Source organism: Ananas comosus, linkage group 15 (genome assembly GCF_001540865.1).
Source record: "Ananas comosus cultivar F153 linkage group 15, ASM154086v1, whole genome shotgun sequence".
NCBI lineage: Eukaryota > Viridiplantae > Streptophyta > Magnoliopsida > Poales > Bromeliaceae > Ananas > Ananas comosus.
In genome coordinates, this window is record NC_033635.1 from 1541856 (window position 1) to 1564536 (window position 22681).

Consider the following 22681-nt stretch of genomic DNA (forward strand, 5'->3'; position numbering starts at 1 on the left):
CAAAAATAAAATAAAAATAAAATAAAAAGTTTTTTTAGAGAACGGTATAATACTATAATTGTATTTTTAAAAAACATAAACTTAGCTTAAAAAACAAAAAGAAATTTGGTGTTAGATTGTGTTACGGACGGTGGGTGGTAAATAAAATAAAAAGTTGAATTGAATACTCCGCCGAAAATCCAACTGTTTCTTCAACTCTCATCCTAGTTCAAAATTGTGATGCTTTGAATACAATTATATTTTTAGTTTCTTTTCCACACTTTCACACAATAGTTGAAGAAGAAGAGTATAAGCGAATCCTATCTTTTGCTTTTCAACTTACCTTATCTCAACTCTGAGGAATTGGTAAGTTCTTAAATAACTTATATCTATACGTTTTGTTCTGTTTTGTTCTCTATATATGTAAAGATATGCAATTTTGGTGGTTTGAGGTGCAGGAAGTGGATTTCCGTGAAGAAATCGAGGTTTTGAGAAGTGGGTTGTGGTCAAAATCGCTTCTGTTGGATTGGGAGGACGTGTATATTTTGAGAATTTAGCAGGTGGAGAGAGGAACACGAGTGTTTCTATGGCGAAATTATGTTGTTTCAAGGGTTCGTCCTTAAAGGTTAGAAATTGTTTTCTATGTTAATTGAACTATTATTTTGGTTCTCTTTTGAATTGGGTTTATGATATATGGTCTTTAAATCCAACAAATAGTAGTATATATATATATATATAATATATATTATTTGTCCTGTTGTTTGAGATAAACCAAGCTTTGATTGGATTCAAGTTTCCTCTTTTCTATATATTATATATATATTATATATATTTTTTTTTTTTTAATTCTTCTACTATTTTAGGTGAAATTGAAATTTTTATTCGATTTAGTTTTCAACTCATCCTCTTTGTTAGGATGAAATAATATATGATGACAGTAATACAGAGAATAAGAGTCAATAATTCGAAGCGGGTAGCGTGCTACCCTTTCCTCAAAAAAAAAAAGAAAAAGAAAAAGAAAAAAAGTTCGAAGCTTGGTTGCTTCATTTTATTTCTAGTTGTGTTTATTTTAATTTTTTTTTGAGAAAAGTTGTGTTTATTTTTTTGAAGAAATGAACGAAATGGGTAGCTTGTTAAAAAAATGGTCAATAAATAGGAAAAGATTCTATAATATATTCTAATGGTAGAGTTGTTTGACGTGGTTTTGTAAATGTTGCTGAACATTTAACTTTTGTTTAAAATTTTCACTCTTAGTCTATATAATTTTGTGTTAGCCATCAATTTTTTTTCCAGAGTATAAAGTTCTACATTTTTTTTTTTTTTTAAATCTCATGATGAGTTCTATCTCAAGTGATTCCTGATGCTATGAATATGACAAATAGTTAAATTCAGGCTAATTGGAGTTCCCTACATGAATATCTAGATGCTGTACAATTAAAATTTAGTGCCATGAATTCAATACTCTGCGGCTTTGGATTTGTAATATATTTGCCCATCACTCACAGCAGTATACAGCATATTATCTCGTTACATTCGACAATAGACGATATATTCTTCCTTAACTTTTGTATAGTTGATTAATCATACTTGATGAACTCCTCATAATCCTTTGTTTCTTCATTTTCTTCGTGCATTAGCCTCTGGATGATTCTTATTTTCTAAAGTGGAACAAAAAAACATCAATTTTGAATTGCATATTTTGGCAGAGCCCAAGATTGGTGACTAGTTTTTAAATGTGTACTTGAGATGAACTGCATCTATTGGCAGAGTTCAGATTTACCAAAATGCTGTCGTTGTTGCGATTAAGCCAAAATGCTGGCTGATTTTGATGTTACATCGGCAAGCTCAGCTCAATGCATTGTTAGCTTTGACACAGGTCGACAAATAAATGATATATAAGAGCAGATGCAATACTCTTTCATGAGCTGAAGTAAGGTTCTGGCTTTCTATTTTGTAGTTAAAAGGTCGTTCTTCGACAGATGGTGGTAAAGGGAAAAGCATTCAAAGTGAAGTAAAAGTTAATTATGGATACAGCCTTGTAAAAGGAAGGGCATATCATCCCATGGAAGATTACCACGTCGCTAAATTTGTACATATGAAGGGAAATGAGATTGGTCTCTTTGGTATCTATGATGGCCATCTGGGAAATAGAGTAGCAGCCTATTTACAAAAGCATCTATTTGCCAATATTCTGAGGGAGGTATGCTGCTACTACTCTTTTGCTCTTTATTTATTTTTTGGTGGTTCTGTGAAAATGTATGGGCCCCCCTTCTGGTATTTGCTAACATGTGCGACAACTTTGGCGTTTTGGATATGAACCTTTCAATTAACATGTTCTTTAATTCCAGAAATTTCGTCAGGTTCCATTCAGAACTTGACAGTTTCTGTCAAACAAGTTACTGATTATTCCAATAATTAAAGTGATATTCTGCAATCATACACAATATTCCATCAGAAAGTAACAAAGATTGTCAAGTTCTGGAATTTTCTGCAATCGAACTGCACATTAAGTTGGAATCCAAAAAAACTAAAGCTCAGCGACGTGTTCCTTTAATGGTCGGCTGTTTTTTGCCTTTTCTTTTGCGTAGAGATGAAAACAGAATTGCTTGGAAGGAAAGGGAAAAGTGAACTTAATTTATCATTTACTTTGCTGTAGGAAGAGTTTTGGACCCATCCAGAGCAAGCCATTTTAAAAGCCTATGAAAAGACCGATGAGGCGATACTTTCACATAGTGTGGATCTGGGACGAGGTGGATCTACTGCTGTTACTGCCATTCTAGTAAATGGTAGGAAGCTGTGGGTAGCTAATGTTGGCGATTCACGAGCCGTTCTTGCAAAAGGTGGAGAGGTGATACAGTTGACAGTTGATCATGAACCAAGCACGGAGCGTAAAACTATTGAGACAAGAGGGGGCTTTGTTTCAAACTGGCCAGGTTTCTTAATCCATTAAACCAGCTCAAATCTAGTTTTCTTTGCACTTTGATAATGCATTCTTATTGGAGAAATGATGAAGATGTTACTTCATTAAAGAGTTAGTAAAAGAGGAAGAATAATTTACCACAATAATTATTTGTGCCTCCATGTTCCTCGATATGAAAATAGTCGTTCACGAAGAAATTGAGTGTTAAAATTTTTTCTTTTCTTTCCAGAATTTGCTATGAACTTGTTGGTCTTTCTGTCACCTAATGAATCTCGACAATTTTCCATTTTTGCTGTTTTTTGTCGCTTGAAAGTGGTGCGGAGTCGTTGTCTTTTCGATTGTTCAACAAACACTGCACCCGATAACAAGAAATTCTATTTTTGTTCTTTATCAGGAGATGTCCCAAGAGTTGATGGCCAGTTAGCCGTTTCTCGTGCATTCGGAGACAAGAGCCTCAAGTCACACTTGAGGTCGGATCCGGACATACAGTTTGAAGATACAAGTGCTGGTGCCGAGGTACTTATTCTTGCTAGCGACGGCCTGTGGAAGGTTTGCTTCTTTAAACTTCATGCCGCAATAAACCAATTTATATTTGTTATGAAATCCTTTCAGCGAGAGAAGATAGTTAGTTACTCTTGCCAATTGTACTTCAGGTCATGAAAAATGAAGAAGCAGTGGATATTGCTCGAAAGATCAAAGATCCACAGGCGGCAGCAAGGCAATTAACCAAGGAAGCAATAAATAGAGAAAGCAAGGATGATATATCGTGCATTGTTGTTCGACTTGGGGAATAATAAAGAGCTTAGCCTCTTTTTTTCCCCTCTTACCTCTTTTGTAAATGATTCTTTCGTCTATTTTATTGTTGGTGGGTCCTTATTGTTTGATTGCTTAAGGGAAACTTTCATTTGGTTTTACTAAGATTAAAGGAATAGGAAAGATAATGGTTGGTGGAACTGTTTACCTTTTCTCCTGATGTATTGTTGAAAGCTTGTTGACCATCTTGTTCTCTTCTTCTTTTTTTTTCTTTTTTTGTTAAATAAATGCCTCCTTTTTCTTCTTTTTTTTCCTTTTTCCTCAAAAGCCGTTTGCTCTGATGCTTGATTTATCAAATGAGAAACCTCTTGCAATAGAAACTAGCCTATACTGCAATGTCTGATGGAAAGGTGGCGGCGGAATTCGATAAATGTTAAATTTGCGTTACTAAATTGACAATTATAGACAGTATAAGATCAGAGCTTAACAGAAATTGAATAAAGATTTCATTAGGACTTTTGTGAATCTGAAATGGCTCATATAGCAATTTAGGAACTATCCTCTCAGTGAAAATAGTATAATAAGAACCAGAACTACGACAAACTTGTCAATATAATGTGGTTTCTGAGAGTGGCCAATTTGTTTTTACATTTTGATTATGTAGAATTTTGTAGGTTTTGTTTAAACTCCCAGGAAAACATGATTACATAGAATCTTTACATTGGCAGGTCATGCATTAGGGTGCATATCACTCACCACTCTTAGTTCGAAGAGATGAGAAAATAATGATCACATAACCAATGTCCAAAACCCCTCAAAAGTATAATCCATGTCGAATCATAGTTTGATTTACTATGCTCATTAACTGCACGAATACCTCTAAGTAGCATAATTGACATAACCTCTGATGAAGTTAGATGTGCAATGACATAACCTCTGAAATATAGTGTCATCCAATTTAATCACATTACTTTCCATCCCTCAGATGAGAAAAAAAGAAAAACACTTTACAGTACAATTTCCTTGCCTCTAAAATTTATTCCTATCTCCCACCAGACAATTCAATAGCTTCCTGGTGAGACATGGAGTCCTCTCCCCAGTTTACTCTCCACTGCATTCTATCATGATCCTGCTTGCGAGCAAATTCATGTTGCCACTCCTCCCACCGCTCGGCGAGTCCTTCCCCTTCAAGCATCCGGACAACTTCTGACATAGTCGGCCGCTGCTCTGGCGAAGCTTGCGTGCAAAGAAGAGCAATCTGAATCATTGTATTTACGTCCTCGATTTCATAGTTGTTGCTCAAATTGCGATCGACAATGGACTCGACCCGTCCTTCCTTCAGCAGCTTCTTCACCTTTGACATGCACAAGAATGTACACAATCAGTATATATTTCACATACAACCTCGTACAAACAAGAAGGTAAAATTTAATCTGGCAGCAAGGGATGTCTCGATTCCCTCTAGAGTAATCTTCTTTCCGCTGAGGCGCTATAACTGGAAAAGTGTCACTACATGCACAAGCCAGGCACTTCACAGCATAAGTGCTTTAGAGCTTGCGAGGCAAGCTTAAACAGGCTTTTGGACCTCACAAGCACAGTTTGGCATGAAGGTGTTGAGAAATTTAAAGGTAAATTGTATGCGAAGTCCCTGAACCATCCTGATATTGTGATTCACTCGTTGGCTTTTCACTTAGACGCTCGTCTCCTTACTTTCTTATATATAGCAACTTCAACCCGGTCACAAAAGGGAAAAAAAGAAAATCGATTGTGTGCTGAATTTTCTCATACATATAGCATTTTCTCACTTTTTCATATACTTTTGAAGTATATTGAAACACGAGGAAGTTGCTTTGTAGGAGAACAGAACAAATGGTCACTTTGCAGGAAAAACTGAGACTTTTCTGACAGAAGGATGGAACAGCAATAACATGGGAAACTCGAGAGGGTGAAGCTGCTCGAGCTTCTTCAAAAGCTCTTCTTCGCTCTTCTTCAACAGCACTTATGTGGAAGTTGTAGCTGGAATAGGCAGGTTTAGAGGTAATGACACATGGTAAAAAGTTTGCTATCATAAGCAAAAAGTAGTACATGTGTTGAAGTCTCTATAGTTCTGAGGAAAACTAGGCTGTTTATCTTGATTTTAGTTTCAGGAGTAGAATTATTCTATATAGATCTTACAAGGTCAAGCAGTAGAACATCATCCTCCTCAGGTCGAGAAATATCAATGGCGCGCTGCCCTGTGACGAGCTCGAGGAGCATGATTCCGTAGCCGAAAACATCAGTCTTCTCCGATGACTTGCCGGTGGATAGATATTCAGGAGCTATGTGGCCCATAGTACCCCTAACTTTTGTGGTCACAGATGTCATCTTTACGTCCACCAATTTCGCCAGCCCAAAGTCCCCGACAACCGCCTCAAAGTTCTCGTCAAGTAAGACATTCGCAGCTTTCACATCACGGTGGATGATTTTGGGGTTGCAGTGTTCGTGGAGGTACTCTAAACCGCGAGCCGTTCCCAGAGCCACTAGTTTTCTTGTTGCCCAGTCTAACACTGGCTCGTTTGGTTTAAACTCTGCACTATTCTAGTAGTTAAGATGCATAAATTTAAAGAAACAAGCATATAGTAACTAAACAACCAGCTAAGATGTGAGAGCTAATAAAGCAAGACATAAAGTACTTGATGAGGCAATATAGAACTTTTAATGAATATGGAGGAAATTACAGTTCTCGTACGAGAATCAAATGAGAATTTCAGGGATCTTCTAAGAATGTGCAGAGACCAACTCAATTTCAGGGATCTTCTAAGAATGCACACTCCTAACTTTGATTGAGTTATTTCAATGAGTTAAATTAGGGATTCCTTTCGAAGAGGTATTGTTAAATTTAACAGCTCGACTCCCATTAACAGTAAACAGTTGATGGCTAATGGAACCGTTAAGTTTGAATGAATCCTCAGTTCAACTGAAAAAAGTTGAGCGGGCATCAGTCAAAAATTTAAGTTGTGGGGTATATATCGAATAGCCGATAGCTGAGGGAGTCTTCATACACCTGTTCCCTTCTTGTTTGGAAGGTTGATGAAAGAATTAGTACCTCGTAAACGGTAGGCGACACTCAGGTTTTCCATAAAAGGATATACTAAAAGTCTCTCTGTGGGCGTTGTACAAAACCCAATCAATCTCAAGAGATTTCTATGAACCGCAACACTTATCAACTCAACTTCACGCAGAAAAGTAGTTTCCCTGCCAGAGCTTTCTACGTCAGTGAATCTTTTCACAGCAACTTTCCTATTATCTGCGAGTACTCCTTTATACACCTTTCCGAAACCTCCATGCCCAAGAACATTTCTCTCATTGAAGTCGTCAGTGGCAATTTGCAGTTCTCGCCAAGCAAACCTTTTTAGCTGCCCGAATGCAATCTTGCGGTCATCTTCGCCTAAGAAATTTGACATGATATATTAGTCAAATGAAGTTTAAAAAAAAAGAAACATTCATGTTTAACAATCGAGTTTTTGAATCACATCAGGATCTTAAAGCTGATAAAGTAAGAAAAAAGCTTTCTCCTATCCGGAAAGATGAATATACATGAGAAAAACTCGTACTCGTAAAGCTAATGGTCATCTGTGAAAAAAATATGATGATAGAATTACAAAGAAGGTTGGTAAATTAAAAATGGCAAGAAAACAAGAACTATTAGATTGAAAGATAACAAAACCAAAGTTCAGTAAATGTCAAAAACTACTTTAGCTGGTCAGTGTAGGCGTGTAAATTAACTCGAATATAGTTAAGCTAAACAAAACATTCCTGTCATGCAATCAAAATAATGTATAAAGGTTAGAGAACCTGGAACGTCGACAAAAATTTCACGCTTAGAATGCATTCTGTTTCTCTTCCATAAAAGAAGCAGAATCCCCATTGTAAGAAACCCTATTACTCCACCGGTACTTCCAAGTACTACCCCAACTTTAGACTTGTGGGTTCCTCCTATAAGATTAAAGTGAATGACCGTACGGTTTGATAGCGATAGCAATCTCCGCAATGGAGAAATGCTTCAGAAGATAAGAAGGAGAAGCAAGACAAATATGCAAAAAGCTGAGATTTGCTTACCGTGATCGGCTACATTGGATTCACAAGAATTTGAAGAGTTTTCACCACAATTTAGATGGTTACCTGAGAAACTGCACCCAAAACAAGCGTTCAGCTCTGACCATAGAGAATCCAATAATCCAAAAACATGAACCTCAACCTTGGTATAGTGATTATGCATAAACCCCTGGATTTTCTGACAATTTTAAGAAACCTTGCCCATCCTGACCCCCAGACCCTTGTAACGGACTGATTTGGTAGTCAATGCAGACATGAGGTTTCTTAAAATTGTCAAGATGTTCAAGAAGTTTCCTGAGAATTCCCCCCACTATAGTTCTTATCACGAAAAACTACTTCTTCGAACATCTTGCATCGACATATGATATCATAGAGGACATCCATACTTGTATTTGACAACTTGAAAGAGCCGATCGGGTATCTGGCCAGCAAGATTGTTGAATGCTAGGTTACTGCCAATAGAATTCAAATGCTGCATCAGCTGGCGCGTAAATAATATTAACAATTGGCATAACTATTCACTACTAAGTTGATTGATTTGAGTGAAACTTACTTGTCCATCAGAACCTTTTTAAAATAATTCATAAAAGACAGCACTACAAATAACAGCTTACATGTTGTTCAACTTTGAAAGACCTGAAAAAGAATCAGGAATGCTTCCACTGAAGTTGTTCTTACTAAGATCCCTGTTCAACGTTATCATCAACATTAGACCTTTTAAACAACCATCTTAAATGCTGAAAGAAGAAAATTTCAACAGCATGTATTTTTCAGACAATCAGCCCACTAACAGAATTTGGAGCTTCGGAAGATCTCCAAGAGATGTTGGTATCTGTCCGGTCAAACGGTTGTTTTCCAGGCTTAATTCTGTCAAGCTTAACAAATTTCCAAACTCCTTAGGAATTCCTCCAGTTATGTTATTGTTCTGTAACGACCTGAATTACAATATGCAGATAAATGTATTATTCAATAGTTTAGTAGTACGTATCAGATACATTAGATCTCCAACTTTCTTTGTACTTACAATACTTGCAAATATGTTAAGTCCCCAATTCTGGGTGACAAGGTTCCAGTGAATCCAAAAGAAGCCAATGTTCTAGAATATTCAAGAACAGAGAAACAAAGAAATATGTTTCAACTTGTTAGAATGAATAGAATACAATCTTAAACAAATCGGAGGTGAATAAGGCATGAAAGTGAACTTCGTAATGAAATTAAGGAGCAATAAGGCCCAGAATATTAGCTCAACTTACACTTCAGTGACCACGTTGCCGCTACAAGTAACAAAATTCCATGTGCAAGGACTAACTTGATTTTGTTTCCAGTTGGGCAGCTGATTGTCCGAGGCATTAAGGCTAAGCTTCATGTCAAATAATGCATCACCTGTTAAAATTTGGAATTTTTATGAGGATTTTATGCTATACTAAGGGGAACAACAAAAAGCTAGTCCCTCAGAATTGCTCTGCTGAATATCTTTATCAAATCTTACTATTCCAGAAAATAGCCATATGTTACTTCAATTCGAACGCGCCAATCTCAATAAGAAATGTATGAAAAAGATCATCTAACAAACTACCATATATAACACTTTCCAAAATCAAAATACCAGTGTCGTCGTCTGCCTAATTGTTGAACCAAACAGAACACCAGAGGGCTAAAAAAGGCCTTACGTTGACTATCAGATGTGACATATGAATCAAGATACGCCAACAGAATAAACGTGAAAAACAACTTCATCCTTCTTGGGTGTATCTTCACTTCATTTCATGATTTGATGAACAGCTGAGGCACTCTTAAAACAAGTCCATGCCGGTGCAATCACTTGATCAGGAAGCAGAGAAAACCCTGTATAAGATATGCAAAAGCAAGAAAACTAGAATCAGTTCTAAAACTATCAATAACACAGGAAAAAGTTATCAACAATATAACACGGGAAAAAGCTTCAGGTACTTCTACGTACTCTCCGGTCATAGTTATATCAAAGCTTTCGAGAATATTCATCGGCGCATCCTCCTTGAATGAAATAAGGCTATTTATCAAAAATACATCACTAAAGCAAAACAAACAAAAAGAGAGAAAACAGAAGATTACCGCATGCCGCGACTAGATCAACAATCTAAACACACATTCTCTAGTGTATGTTTACTGACCCCAGGAAAAGATTACTAGAAATAATGATGGAAGAAGATAATTCAATCAAAAAAAGAAAAAATACTGAAGCTCCTTCCATAAAATTCAACTCCTAAACAATCTCCACACAATTTAATTATGTTAGCCCCTCTAAAAGTAAGCGTAGGAAAGCATAGGGAAAGTAATTACATCTAAAATTCCACTATCGAAAGTACCAAAATTTTCCAACGCAGCAACATCTCTAAGCTTCTGCGCTCGTGTGTGGAAGTGAGAGAACACGAATACGAGAAGAGGAAGTCCAAAAACAGAAGCCACAACTTTGAGTTAGAGGGAGAGGAGGAAGAACAAAGGATATCTTTGTTTTACCCCAAAACTGGTGTATACCTCCTGGTGGAGCCAATGGAACTCAATGCCATGTTTCCCGCAACATAAAGGAGGACACAGAACGAAAAGAAAAGGAGTTACTAACATGTTATTACCAGCTAAAAACTTAATAATTAATATTTAAACTCTTAAATTTAAAATTAATTTAATTGAAAATTTTTCCATATTATTAATCAATAAAATGTAAAAGCAGCTTTAAGTTGTCCGAAGTGGGACTTTAACAATAATAACTTTTCGTGGAAATGGAAGGTTTGAAATGCTTTGGGTTCCACGAGTGGTCCCTGCTAGTAAGTTGGTATTCTCACGTCCACATTTTGTATAATATTTTTTTGATAAATTGGAAACACAAACTTAAATAAATAGGATAAAGAACTAAATAAAACGAAGAATCTAGTGTGCTTCAATGCGGGACTAATTGCTTTGTATTAAATAATTTTTCGTTCCAAAGACCTAAACGAGGCTGCTTGAACAAGCACATCTTTGGATGTGACTATGTGGGAATCCAGCAGGGGATGTGAGTCACGTGGGAACCTGGTACAATTATTGTGTGCATTTTTGTTGTGAATGTGGAATATATAGTTATAATATGAGCTCTGCCATAATGTGTAACGTGTGTTTTTCTAATATGGCGGCTTATGGCGTACGCCGGAGCGAATCCATGATTTTCCATGAATTTTGCAATTTGTCCCGATGAGACAAGAAGAGAATATATATATATATATATATATATATATATATATATATAGTTCGACTATAATATTTTTGAAACCGTAAAAGAATTGATTCTTGTGAATTTTTTAATCTTTGGAGATCTTTGATAATTTCTAGAAAAAGAGAGGAGGGAGTCCATTGGATGGGCCACATGGTGTCCATCTGCATCTTGATGCCTATAAAATTTTTGTCCCAATTTTTGAATGTTGGATTAATTTTACTTTTCTAAAGGGATTATTAAATTTTAGGAGAGATAACTAAATTCTAATTGCTATTATCTCAATCCTACCAACTCTTTTATATTTTCGAAACTATAGTAACTCTACACACTCTCTCTATATATAGAGTAAGACTTGTGTGCTATGAGGAGCACGGAGATAATCGTAGTCCTAAGCTGTTTTCTATGATAGGACTTTCAAAACGACGATCGTTTCTATAAGAGTTGATTTAGCATATTTGAGATATTTACAAAATATTTTTTGCAAATTTTCAATATTATTTATCTAATGGTCAAAACGATTCAAAATCAATAATTTTTAATAATTGATGTATGCCATTTGCAAGTTTAACGGTATAAAGTATTCAAATTAGATGAAATTTTAATAAAAAATTATTTATACTATTTATTGTAAGATCAATATCTCTAATCGAAAATTTTAGTATTATATCATCACTTTTTGTGAGATTTTTATTTTCAGCCGTTGATTTTGAACCCTTTCGATCGTTAGGTAAATGATACTGAAAAATCGCAAAATTTATTTTCCAAATATTTCAAATATGCTAGATCAAGTTTAACAGAGTGAATCATCGATTCATAAGCTCCATCATCGAAAATTGTTTAGGAGCATGGAGGCCTCCGTACTCTTAATAACACACAAGATCTATTTTATATATATATATATATAGAGAGAGAGAGAGAGAGAGAGAGAGAGAGATTTGGGCTAGAATACTATTAATACTATTTGCCCCCTTTTGCTATCAAAGTTTTAACCATTAGATCAAGCCCTTTGATCATTTCTAACTATCGGATTAAATATTATAACCAAGAGGGGACCACTCAACCATAGGGAGACCATTCAATTCTAAGGGACTAATATCATACTAATCCTACAATTAGCAAAAAATACCAAATACTATCAATAGTATTCCAGCCTAACTCTCTCTCTCTCTCTCTCTCTCTCGACAGTATCCCAGCCTGACTCTATATATATATATATATATATATATAGGACTAGAATTTGCAATTTTTGAAGGAGACTTTTGGTCTTACTGGAATAATTGACTTGAGAAGTGCTTTAGAAAAGTTATTAAAAGAAACACAAGCAATAATTTAATTACAAAAGTTTCATTTGGACTTGATCAATAATTGACTTGAGAAGTGCTTTAAAAACGTTATTAAAAAAACACACAAGCAGTAATTTAATTACAAAGTTTCATTTACTATAAGTTTGTAGAATCATAAATTCTAAACGAAAGCTTTAGGTGTTACGAAGATTTGTTGCTGCCGTAAAATTTTTTAAACTTTTGTTTTGCCAAATATCTGATTCTTATTTTTTAAAACCTATTTGGCCAGTGTATAAACCGTACAAAATAATAGAATGCTTTGGAGCACCTGTGTCCCTGCTAGGGCTGGCAAACGAGCGAGCCGGCTCGCGTTCGACTCGTGTTCGGCTCGATATTCGGCTCGCTCGAGCTCGACTCGAAATTAAATGAGCCGAGCTTGAACAAAATAAAAGGCTCGAAATTCATTTCAAGCCGAGCTTGAGTATTACTCGGCTCGTTCGAATTAGGCTCGAAAAGCTCGACAGCTCGAATATATATATATATAGAGTTGAGCTGGAATGCTATCAGTAGCAAACGGGCTCCGTTGTCACCCATTTGTTTTCGATGATGAAGCCCTCAAATCGACGATCGGCACCGTTGAGCATGATCTATATTACTTGAAGTATCTAGAAATTAAATTTCAAATATTTTCGATATCATTGACCTAATGATCAAAGGGTTTCAAAATTTGTAATTTTAATGGTCGATGTGAGGTGTTTTCTCGTTTAACGGTGTAAAACTATCCAAATCAATTGAATTTTGGTTAGAAAATTCTTTAAACTATTTAGAAAAGATCTACACCCGATCTTGATTACAAATCTATCATCACTTTTTAAGGATATCATTTCAGCGCGTTCATTTTTACGCCCACTTGATGAACGAGAGAACAATACGGAAAAACATGAAATTTGATTTCTAGATACTTCAAGTGTATAGATCATTTTCAACGGTACGCGATCGTCGATTTGGAGCTCCATTCATCGAAACAAATGGGTTGGCAACGGAGCCCGTTTGCTACCGATAGTATTCCGGCTCAACTATATATATATATATATACATATATTATATACTATATATATATATATATATATATATATATATATTATATATTAGAATTAGCTGGAATACTATTAATAGTAAAACACTCTTTTGCTACTCAAGTTTTTAACTCTTGGATGAAAAATTGTAGGTCGGGATGATATTAGTCGATTAGAGTTGAGTGGTCTCCCTAGGGTTGAGTGGTCCCACTGGGTTATAGTATTTAATCCAATGGTTAAAATAATGAAAAGAGTTGATTCAAAAGGCTAAAAAACTGTAGCAACAATGGGATTTTGGCTACTAATAATAGCCCAGTCCAACTCTATATATATATAATGTATTTTAATTATATATATCTTTAATTAATTTGGCCATTATTGTTGGCCCATAAAAAATAAACCAACAAGTACAACCGTGCATTGAGCCCAACGCTAAATTACATAACACACTCTCTCTTTCAGACTTTTACTATTGCACATAACCCTAAACATGATAACATTCAAATTCCCAAATCCCCAATTTTTTCCCTCTCTCTCTCCTCTCCTCTAAATCCTCACCTAGTCAGGCAGTCCCCCTAGCTCACATTTCTTACAATTATTTGATTTGAACTATTGAAATGTTACATCAAATTATAGTAATGTTCTATAAAAATTAAACTATTGATTATATAATGTTGACAATTCAATCGGTCGCTTAGAGCTCGAGCTCGCTCGACTCGAAATTAGGCTCGCTCGAGCTCCGGCTCGAATTAATTTCAAGCGCAGCTTGAGCCTAGATTTAGTCGAAATTAATTCAAGCGAATTTGAGCTGACATAAGCTCGCTCGAGCTCGCTCGTTTCCACCCCTAGTCCCTGCTTATTGATATAATATATATATATATATATATATTAGTATATATATATATATATATATATATATTTTATAATAAATGATCATAGTTACTTGAATCTAAATTCATTTCAATTTAGCCATTTGGATCCTAAATTTTAATTTATATTTTTCACAATAATCGGTCGATAGGTAATTAAAATAAATTAAAAAATTACATAATTAGTTCTATGTTTAAACTTTGGATTCATTTGAAACTGGCTACACCAACTTCAACACTTTTTATTGTAACCTCTTTTTTTTTAATTAAGTCATCTTAGTAAAAACAAATTAAAACAATATCAAATTCAGTCATTAATTTATTAATTTTTTGGTTTTAATTACCTTTGGCAAAGAAAATTAAAATAACTAAATAATAATAGATAATAAAATTATTAAAGTTTTTAAAAAGCAGTACGTGTTAAACTTGAAGCCCACAACTTGTCAGAGGCCCAAATTCTCGTGCCATTAACTTCTAAGGCCAGCTTTGGATGCCGCAGTTAGTTATTTGATAATAACTTACTCGGTATGAATAATTAAGAGACAGAAATTTATGCATTATTTTTTTTTGAAGAATTTGGCATCTGTGATTTGATATAATTTTACAAAGTAATTCTTTTTCATCTAAAATAGTTACTTGAAGATCAAATATAATATTCTATTTTAAATATTTAATCATACTTTTAACTTTTAATTATATTAAAAAATTATATTAAAATAAAATATATTATGAAATATAAATATATAATAAGTTATTATTATGGTATCCAAGATTCCAAGTCCAAGGGGCACACAAGGTTAAAACAATTGTAACCTTTAAAACGGCTTCAGTAAAATTCAAGGAGTTGTCGCGTACCTTTCCCACTTTTCTATAGTGATGCGGCTGCTCAACGGCACGATGCATGTATGATGTTCCGCAGTACTACTAGCCTGTGGGCCCCGCCATTACTTAACTCTACAGAACGCATCCGGCCAATCAGATCGAACTATTCCGCCCAACCCACCTTACAAATTCCCGTCACGAAACCCCAAATTCCGACTCCCTCTCGGATCGCCGGCGCCGGCGCCGGCGCCGAAGCAGCAGCGATGCCGCGGTGGCTGAGCGTGACCGCGGGGCGCGACCGCTGCTACCGCCGATCGTTCACGGCGGCGGGGCTCCGGCCGTCCACGACCGGGCTCGGCGACGGGGCCACCGTGCACCTCTGGCTCCCCCGCCGGCCGGACCCCTCCCGGCCCGCCCTCCTCCTGCTCCACGGGTTCGGCGCCCTCTCCACGTGGCAGTGGGCCCCCTACCTCCGGCCCCTCACCCGCGCCGGGTTCGACCTCTACGTCCCCGACCTCGTCTTCTTCGGCGGCTCCTCCACCCCCGCCCCGGCCCGCTCGGAGTCCTACCAGGCGCAGTGCGTCATGGCCGCCATGGACGCGCTCGGCGTGGCCCGCTTCGCCTTGGCCGGGGTCAGCTACGGCGGCTTCGTCGGGTACCGCCTCGCCGCCATGTACCCGGCCGCCGTCGACCGGGCGGTGCTCATCTGCGCCGGCGTCTGCCTCGAGGAGCGCGACCTCGCCGCCGGCCTCCTCGCCGTCTCCGACGTCGCCGAGGCCGCCAGCCTCCTCCTCCCGCAGCGCCCCGACAAGCTGCGCCAGCTCGTGAACCTCACCTTCTCCCGCCCGCCCCCGCTCATGCCCAATTGCTTCATCCGAGATTACATTCAGGTACCACGCATCTCTCGTAATTTAGCCTCGTCCACGGCCGTGGCTATGCGTATTATGCTCTTGTACTAATATTAGCCTTATAATCTGGTGAAAACATAAGAGAGAATTATAATGATTCCGAAGCTTCTGAAGTTTTCCACGGTTCGTGCAGCAGTCGCGCTCCGTGATCGGCCGATAGTTAGCTTATCCGTTCGATTTGTGGCAAATGACAGGTTATGTGCACGGAGTATGTGAAAGAGAAAACAGAGTTGCTGCATTCTTTAGTCAACGGCAGAAAACTTTCCGATCTTCCTACAATAACGCAGGTATTCAGTTTTATATTATGCAGAAGAAACTCGCTCCTCACATTAGACCTGCATTCATTTGGAGCTTGCGCCTCTCTCACTCGACATCTTTGCATGCCGGTTTTTAACATCACAGGTTTCATTTTTGCAGCCAACCTTGATAATCTGGGGAGAGGAGGATCGTGTGTTTCCCCTAGAGCTTGCTTTCAGATTAAAGAGGTATAACCAGTGACTCATTGGTTGTCTACAGGTTTTTTTCAACTTTGAAAGTACACTTATTAATCTTCAGGCATTTGGGGGAGAAATCTCAACTAGTAATCGTCAAAAATGCCGGGCATGCGATTAATCGCGAGAAACCGAGAGAGGTTTGCAAGCTTATAAGAAACTTCTGCGTTGATTCCTCTGTAAAAGTCCGCGACAGGCACAAGGTACGAGACTTATTCTTATTATGTTTATTCAATGAAGCAGTGCGAGGGGCAGACGTCAGAGATGAAGGCAAGACCTGAATGGGGGTTGCAATGGAGCAAACTTTTTGTGCAATCCAAATTATCAATTTGAATCCTCTTTTCAAACAATTGTACTCACTCATTTGTATTCCTTAATTCATAGGTAACATGGAGTAACGTCATAAGAAGATTTGAGCGTTCAAGATTGAGGAGGATTGATTCTGGGCGCCCGCTGCTTTAGAGCTGCTATGAAGAAAGAATTTACTTCTGGCCAGTATAAAAGGTTCGGCATCTACAATTGTTTTAACGTAACCTTGCATATTAGGGCAATGTCCATACACCAATTTCTCAAGTGTAAATGTTTTTAACAGTTACTCGTGTTTGAGGTTTATAATCAATATACTATTCACCTGATCTGTGCTTTATGATTGATCTACGAGAATTACATTCCGTGTGAAGTATGAAATGTTAGTCAAATACTTTAGGTTCATGTAGTAATAGGTATGCAGTGAGCATATGCAATATAGCCATATAGGCATATGCTGTTTGAGCTACTCTGAATGTATGCAGATGCAGAGATGTTTTTATAAGAGAATTGTTTAAGTGCAGCAGCTCTTGACTAGCTCTATTGGTGAATTCGATATGCACGGGTGATTCCTTTTTCGTTTTTTGTTTTTTTTGTCCATTTTGCTTGTAGGAAGTGCTTATTATATGTGATTGTTTGGGCACCTCTCAACCAAATTAAAAGTATGTGTTAATCCTCTGAAATCTAGTGCAAGATTTGTTATCATGAAGTAACTTAAAATTGCATATAAGCTGGAGTAGATAAACACACATTACTTGCGCTTGAGAGTTTTGGTATCATGTTAGCTAAAAACAAGTTAAACACCCGTTATAACGGTGCAGCTGCAATAGGAAGAGTCTTGTCTCTGAGTTGATGAGTAGTACCGATAGTTTGTGGAATGCATTGAAGTGTTGAACCGAATCCAACATAAAAAAGAAAATGTCAGAAATTAAATCGTATCTTCTGTTGATTGGGTGGTCTTACTTTTGTTGATTCCAAGCTTCTTATGATACGTTTGGTATTGTTAGGAAATGCTTGATTGCTGTTTTGCCTGAAACAGTTGAGACATTAAGAAACTAAAAAGGAAATTTTCTATTTACTGTGCTAGGACATCAAAAACTCAATTCCCCATGGCACCTTTCCCATATGCTAATTGGAGATTAGTGTTTTAAAACCACACTTCGGTGTTGGTTGTTAGTCACGGTTCAATGGTTTAACATCGGTCCAACCCGACAGGTTAAAACAACATTCTTAGACCTCAAATTTTATATTTAAAATGAAGTTACTAGTAAAATAATCGAGGTTACAAGAAATCAAGAGTATGTTTACATAAAGCAAAATAAATAAATAAATTGTTTTCCCTCTCTTCGTGTTTAATTTTAAACCATTTTGACTTGTCGAATTGGGGTTGAACCCCACATATTGTATTCTTCGGCCCACAAAAAGTAGATGCAATATACAGGCAAAAAATTGGCAAAGGGTTTGGTGGTTGATATCCGAGACCAAAGTTCGAATTCTAGTTGATTCACACTTTTAGCTAAGTTTATTTTTAAATGAAATAAACGAAGCGGATAGCATGCTACCTATGTATCAAAAAAAAAAAAATNAAAGAAAAAAGGGAAAGTGACTCGACTCTATCAATTAATTATAGTATAATAATCCTATTATTCTTGTCTCCTTGCTTTAGTGATGTACACAAAGAGTATACTAACAAAGCAAAAGGTATATTTGTTGCTCGTTTAATTATCTATCTGCCATTGCCATTTTTCATCTGATTGAAAAAAAAGAAAGAGAAAAGGGAAAGGGGAAGAGCAATAAGATGCTCTTCCCCGTCCACCTAATTCGGGGGCGGGAGCAACGGCTTTCTCGTTTTATCCCCCACATTCGTACCCACCCATTGAAAAACCCCCCATCAGCATCCAACAAACCCTAACTACCCCCCGAATCCCCTCCGATCTCCGCCTCAGATCCAATCGCCCCCGCCGCCGCGGCGCCACGACCGCGATCGGGATGGGGAGTTGCCTGAGCGTGACCGTGGCCCGCGACCGCTGCTACACCCGCGCGTTCCGGGCGGCGGGGCTCCGGGCGACGGACGTGACCCTCGGCGACGGCGCCACCGTCCACATCTGGGTCCCGCGCCTCCCGGACCGCTCCCGCCCCGCCCTCGTCCTCCTCCACGGCTTCGGCGCCACCGCCACGTGGCAGTGGGCCCCCTACCTCGGCCCCCTCCTCCGCGCCGGGTTCGACCTCTACGTCCCCGACCTCCTCTTCTTCGGCGGCTCCTCCGCGCCGGGGCCCGACCGGTCGGAGTCGTACCAGGCGCGGTGCGTGGTGGGGGCCCTGGACGCGGTCGGGGTGGGCCGGTTCGGCCTGGTCGGGGTCAGCTACGGCGGGTTCGTGGGGTACCGGGTCGCGGCCCTGTACCCGGGCGCGGTGGAGCGGGTGGTGCTGATATGCGCCGGGGTGTGCCTCGAGGAGCGCGACCTCGCGGCGGGGCTCTTCGTGGTGTCCGACGTGGCGGACGCCGCGGGGATCCTGCTGCCGCAGCGCCCGGAGAAGCTGCGCCAGCTCGTGCGGCTCACCTTCTGCAGGCCGCCACGTGTCATGCCCACCTGCTTCATCCGCGACTACATCCAGGTAAGCTGGGGCTCAGCCCCGCCCCCTCCCCCCCACGGGCCCCACCCTCAGTGGGCCCCACAACCCCCTGTGCACGCGAAATTATTGGTCGTTTTGCTGCTTGGAATACATTGCCTAATCATTGGTCAGAAATTACTGGGAACGTTAAACGTGTCACGATGCAAAAAAAAAAAATAATAATAATAAACACGGTCGACACACATGCACGTGGGACGGCACGCTTTTAAAGTTCACGTGTCATCATTTCCACCCTGGGATCTTACAGTTTGGCGCCGTAGACCAGCTTGTTAAGAAGAATAAAGAAGCAATTGACCATTTCGAGCCTCCGAATTCGTAAGATTCCGCGCCGTTACTCTTTGTCGCAATTTTGAACGGTGGTCGCCCGATTTACGCGCGAGATTATATATTATACTATTAGTAGTGATCCATATTTAAATATTGAATCACTACTAATAGTATAAAATTATATACAATTTGCATCAATCTTAGCCTTGTAATTTACCGTTCTCGAAAGAATCTGAAAATTCAAAATAGTAATTTATCGTTCCCGAAAGAACCTGAAAATTCAAAATAGTTGTTAAAATTCGGATGCCGAATTTTACGACAATAAATTGACAGATAATATAAATTATTATATTTCTGAAATAAAATTATATAAATTAAACAAATGGTTGCAAATTTCAATCCTAACCCCTGGAATAGCTACAATACAAGGATGATTTCTCAGTCTCAATAAAAAAAAGCCACTAAAAAATATAAATAAATAAAAAGTAAAAATCCAAACTTATGGGCTAACATAATATATGAGGAAACTCAAATTCTCCGTGACACTTCAAAATCCATTTCATTTTACCAATTAGTTTAGATGAACTTTTTATAATTTAAATAATTTGATAGTATTGATCGTCCCTAATACAAATGACAAAGGATTTGATGGTTAGTGATCGATGTCATAGATTCGAAGTTTAGTTGCTTTACATTTTCAGTTAAGTTTATTTTAAAAAAATAAACAAAATGAATAGCATGTTACTTCTCTCTCTAAAAAAAAAAAAAACATGTCTTAACCTATTAAAGAAACAACGATAGGTCGAACTATGACCATAACAATGTAGTGTTTGTTAAGTGCAAACACTAATTAATGGCTACCAAATCACTCCACTTAATTTCCGAATTGTTCATTAGCAAGGTCTCTTGTTTCAGCAGTGACAGGATTTATCTAGAAGGTTATTTTGTGAGGTGAATTTTGTCGACAATGGCAGGTTATGTGCAGAGACTACGTGAAAGAGAAAACTGAGCTACTACATGCCTTGATACATGATAGAAAACTTCCTGATCTACCCAGAATTACCCAGGTAAACTTAGCATCTAGTCACATTAATTTGCTCTTCTTCGTCAAATTAACTATGTTCTTACATATATATATTTCTGAAACCCTCCATATATTGTCTGAAACATCTTTTGACCAAGTTCTTGTGATGATATGTTCCTCTTAATGCAGCCAACCTTGATAATATGGGGCGAGCAGGACCGAGTGTTTCCTCTAGAACTAGCTCATCGATTGAAAAGGTATCGTTAGAATATATTGGAGATAGTTTTCTTCTTTCCCTCCGAAGTTCATGTTTGAATTTCTGCTTAGTGTTACAGGTATTTAGATGAGAATTGTCAGATGGTAGTTATCAAGAACGCTGGGCACGCGGTTAATCTTGAAAAGCCTAAGGAAGTTTGCAAGCATATACTCGCATTCTTTCTTGATTCCGGCTCCCCAGATATCTACAACGGGCACATGGTAAATCTTCTTTCTGTTCTGATGTAACATTGGATTCGTTAAACCTTGTCAGTAATGCTTGTTTTTACGCTTTAATAGAGTATCGTATTGTCAAAATGGAAGCATTGTTAATTTGTTCGTATATCTACGTCGCATAATAGTAACAATTAAGGCACCATTAATTGTTAATTCTTTTGTTCTGTTTTTTTAATTTTTGGCAGGTATAATGGATTGATGTTTAAGAACACTTTCAATGAATTTGTACCAGACAAGCATCGCTCAGATAACTGAGATACAATATTTGTTCCGATAGATTGTTGAAGAGTATTATTCATCTCAAAATATTCATTTTCAAAAAGATTTGAATCGGGAAATGCATCGACGAAAGTTGCTATGGACTGCAGATGCCTCCTTACCGCAGGCTCCAGCTGCAAATTTTATGTGATTTATTTATGCATGAAATTTGAGTTTCAGACTTTCACGATGATTTTGTATGCAGATTATCTGAGGGAGATCACTCAGCTCGCCTACGTATCAGTTTATATTTCGACTACTCTTATGTTTTGGTTTTGTGCTTTGTCTAGCTTTATGTTTTGGTTTTGTGTGCATCAGAAGGAGGTAAGTAAATTTGCTGCTGCTAAACTCATCAACAGCTTTCATTGAGACTATTTAAGTAAACTTTTTATCAGATCAGTCCCCTCGATATCCAAAATTTTCAAGGGTTAAAATCCAGTATTTCATATGTGCTTCGGAAAAGATTACTCACTGCTGACAGATTGCTAACTCGCGGATTGAGAGTGGATCAACACTGTGTCTTCTGCGCTTTCAACACAAAAAATTGCGATCATCTATTCACCAACTGCATCTTCACTCGTTACCTTCTACTTACCTCAGAGGGGCAGGGTTCGTCGACCGATGCTCCAGGGGACATTCGAGAACTATGAAACCTAACTGGCAACACCTCCGACGTTGCTCTGAGATCAAAACGCTTAATCCGCTTAGTTGAAATCTGGTGGATCGTGTGGACGGAAAGAAATAACTCCATCTTCCAAGCAAAGTTTCACAACGTCCTTCATTCTTCCGAAAAGCTGAGACGGTTGTTGTCCGATTGGTCTGCGCATCTCTGACCACCTGCTTACCATCTTTCGCACATTTTTTATTTTATTTTCCTTTTGATTTTTAGTTCCTGTTTTTTTTCTCCTCTACTGTTGCCTTTCTACCCCTCAGAAGCCTTAGCTGCTTCCACCCTGTAACACTTAGCTTAGTTCACTTTCACTTAATAAATGAAGCAGATAACTTTGCTACATTTTTTTCAAAAATAATAATAATAATAATAATAATAATAATTATCTTTTTGTGTTTAGTACACACTCCATGATTTATTTAATCTCCATTACAAAGTTATCGGATATGTTATAAAAACGTAATTCAAAATCAGATATTCTTCAAAATCAGATATTCTTGCACAATCGTTGCTTCAATCAGCTGGTTGGTATCCTTCATGCCAGATTGTAAGCAAGCATCTTCACAAACAAACACAAAGGGGGGGGGGAGCAATTTATAGCGAAAAAG

At 38.0% G+C, this 22681-nt stretch overlaps 4 protein-coding genes across 20 annotated transcripts; 3 read left to right on the top strand and 1 right to left on the bottom strand.

The window, feature by feature from the left end:
- LOC109721396 (probable protein phosphatase 2C 10) lies at window positions 66–3959 on the top strand. Of its 3 annotated transcripts, none has more exons than XM_020249007.1 (6): window positions 66–345; window positions 438–604; window positions 1937–2179; window positions 2636–2912; window positions 3294–3415; window positions 3512–3681. In XM_020249007.1, exons 2-6 carry the CDS (start codon window positions 566–568, stop codon window positions 3557–3559), a joined length of 729 nt encoding a protein of 242 aa, XP_020104596.1. In that variant the 5' UTR covers window positions 66–345; window positions 438–565; the 3' UTR covers window positions 3560–3681. The 3 variants fall into 3 exon arrangements, with proteins under 3 accessions (XP_020104596.1, XP_020104595.1, XP_020104594.1); XM_020249006.1 differs by having other exon boundaries at window positions 68–345; window positions 432–604; window positions 3294–3448; window positions 3553–3959; XM_020249005.1 differs by having other exon boundaries at window positions 68–345; window positions 3294–3448; window positions 3553–3959.
- Window positions 4527–10341, bottom strand: LOC109721394 (probable LRR receptor-like serine/threonine-protein kinase At5g10290). 11 transcript variants are annotated; one of them, XM_020248999.1, is made up of 13 exons: window positions 10093–10319; window positions 9708–9760; window positions 9418–9592; window positions 9001–9130; window positions 8772–8843; window positions 8539–8682; window positions 8362–8433; window positions 8134–8199; window positions 7751–7821; window positions 7487–7627; window positions 6738–7079; window positions 5828–6219; window positions 4527–5006 (listed from the first exon to the last, which is right to left on the bottom strand). In XM_020248999.1, exons 3-13 carry the CDS (start codon window positions 9482–9484, stop codon window positions 4695–4697), a joined length of 1809 nt encoding a protein of 602 aa, XP_020104588.1. In that variant the 5' UTR covers window positions 9485–9592; window positions 9708–9760; window positions 10093–10319; the 3' UTR covers window positions 4527–4694. The 11 variants fall into 11 exon arrangements, with proteins under 11 accessions (XP_020104588.1, XP_020104585.1, XP_020104586.1 ...); XM_020248996.1 differs by having other exon boundaries at window positions 10067–10319; XM_020248997.1 differs by having other exon boundaries at window positions 9708–9797; window positions 10067–10319.
- LOC109721020 (2-hydroxy-6-oxononadienedioate/2-hydroxy-6-oxononatrienedioate hydrolase-like) lies at window positions 15165–17279 on the top strand. 4 transcript variants are annotated; one of them, XM_020248413.1, is made up of 6 exons: window positions 15165–15913; window positions 16126–16218; window positions 16334–16416; window positions 16487–16562; window positions 16663–16692; window positions 16807–17279. In XM_020248413.1, exons 1-6 carry the CDS (start codon window positions 15287–15289, stop codon window positions 16882–16884), a joined length of 987 nt encoding a protein of 328 aa, XP_020104002.1. In that variant the 5' UTR covers window positions 15165–15286; the 3' UTR covers window positions 16885–17279. The 4 variants fall into 4 exon arrangements, with proteins under 4 accessions (XP_020104002.1, XP_020104003.1, XP_020103999.1 ...); XM_020248414.1 differs by having other exon boundaries at window positions 16666–16692; XM_020248410.1 differs by lacking the exon at window positions 16663–16692 and having other exon boundaries at window positions 15169–15913; window positions 16487–16625.
- LOC109721021 (uncharacterized hydrolase YugF-like) lies at window positions 18492–21772 on the top strand. Of its 2 annotated transcripts, XM_020248415.1 has the most exons (5): window positions 18492–19344; window positions 20604–20696; window positions 20843–20910; window positions 20989–21130; window positions 21331–21772. In XM_020248415.1, the coding sequence occupies exons 1-5, from the start codon at window positions 18718–18720 to the stop codon at window positions 21334–21336; spliced, it is 936 nt and encodes a 311-aa protein (XP_020104004.1). In that variant the 5' UTR covers window positions 18492–18717; the 3' UTR covers window positions 21337–21772. The 2 variants fall into 2 exon arrangements, with proteins under 2 accessions (XP_020104004.1, XP_020104005.1); XM_020248416.1 differs by lacking the exon at window positions 21331–21772 and having other exon boundaries at window positions 20981–21130.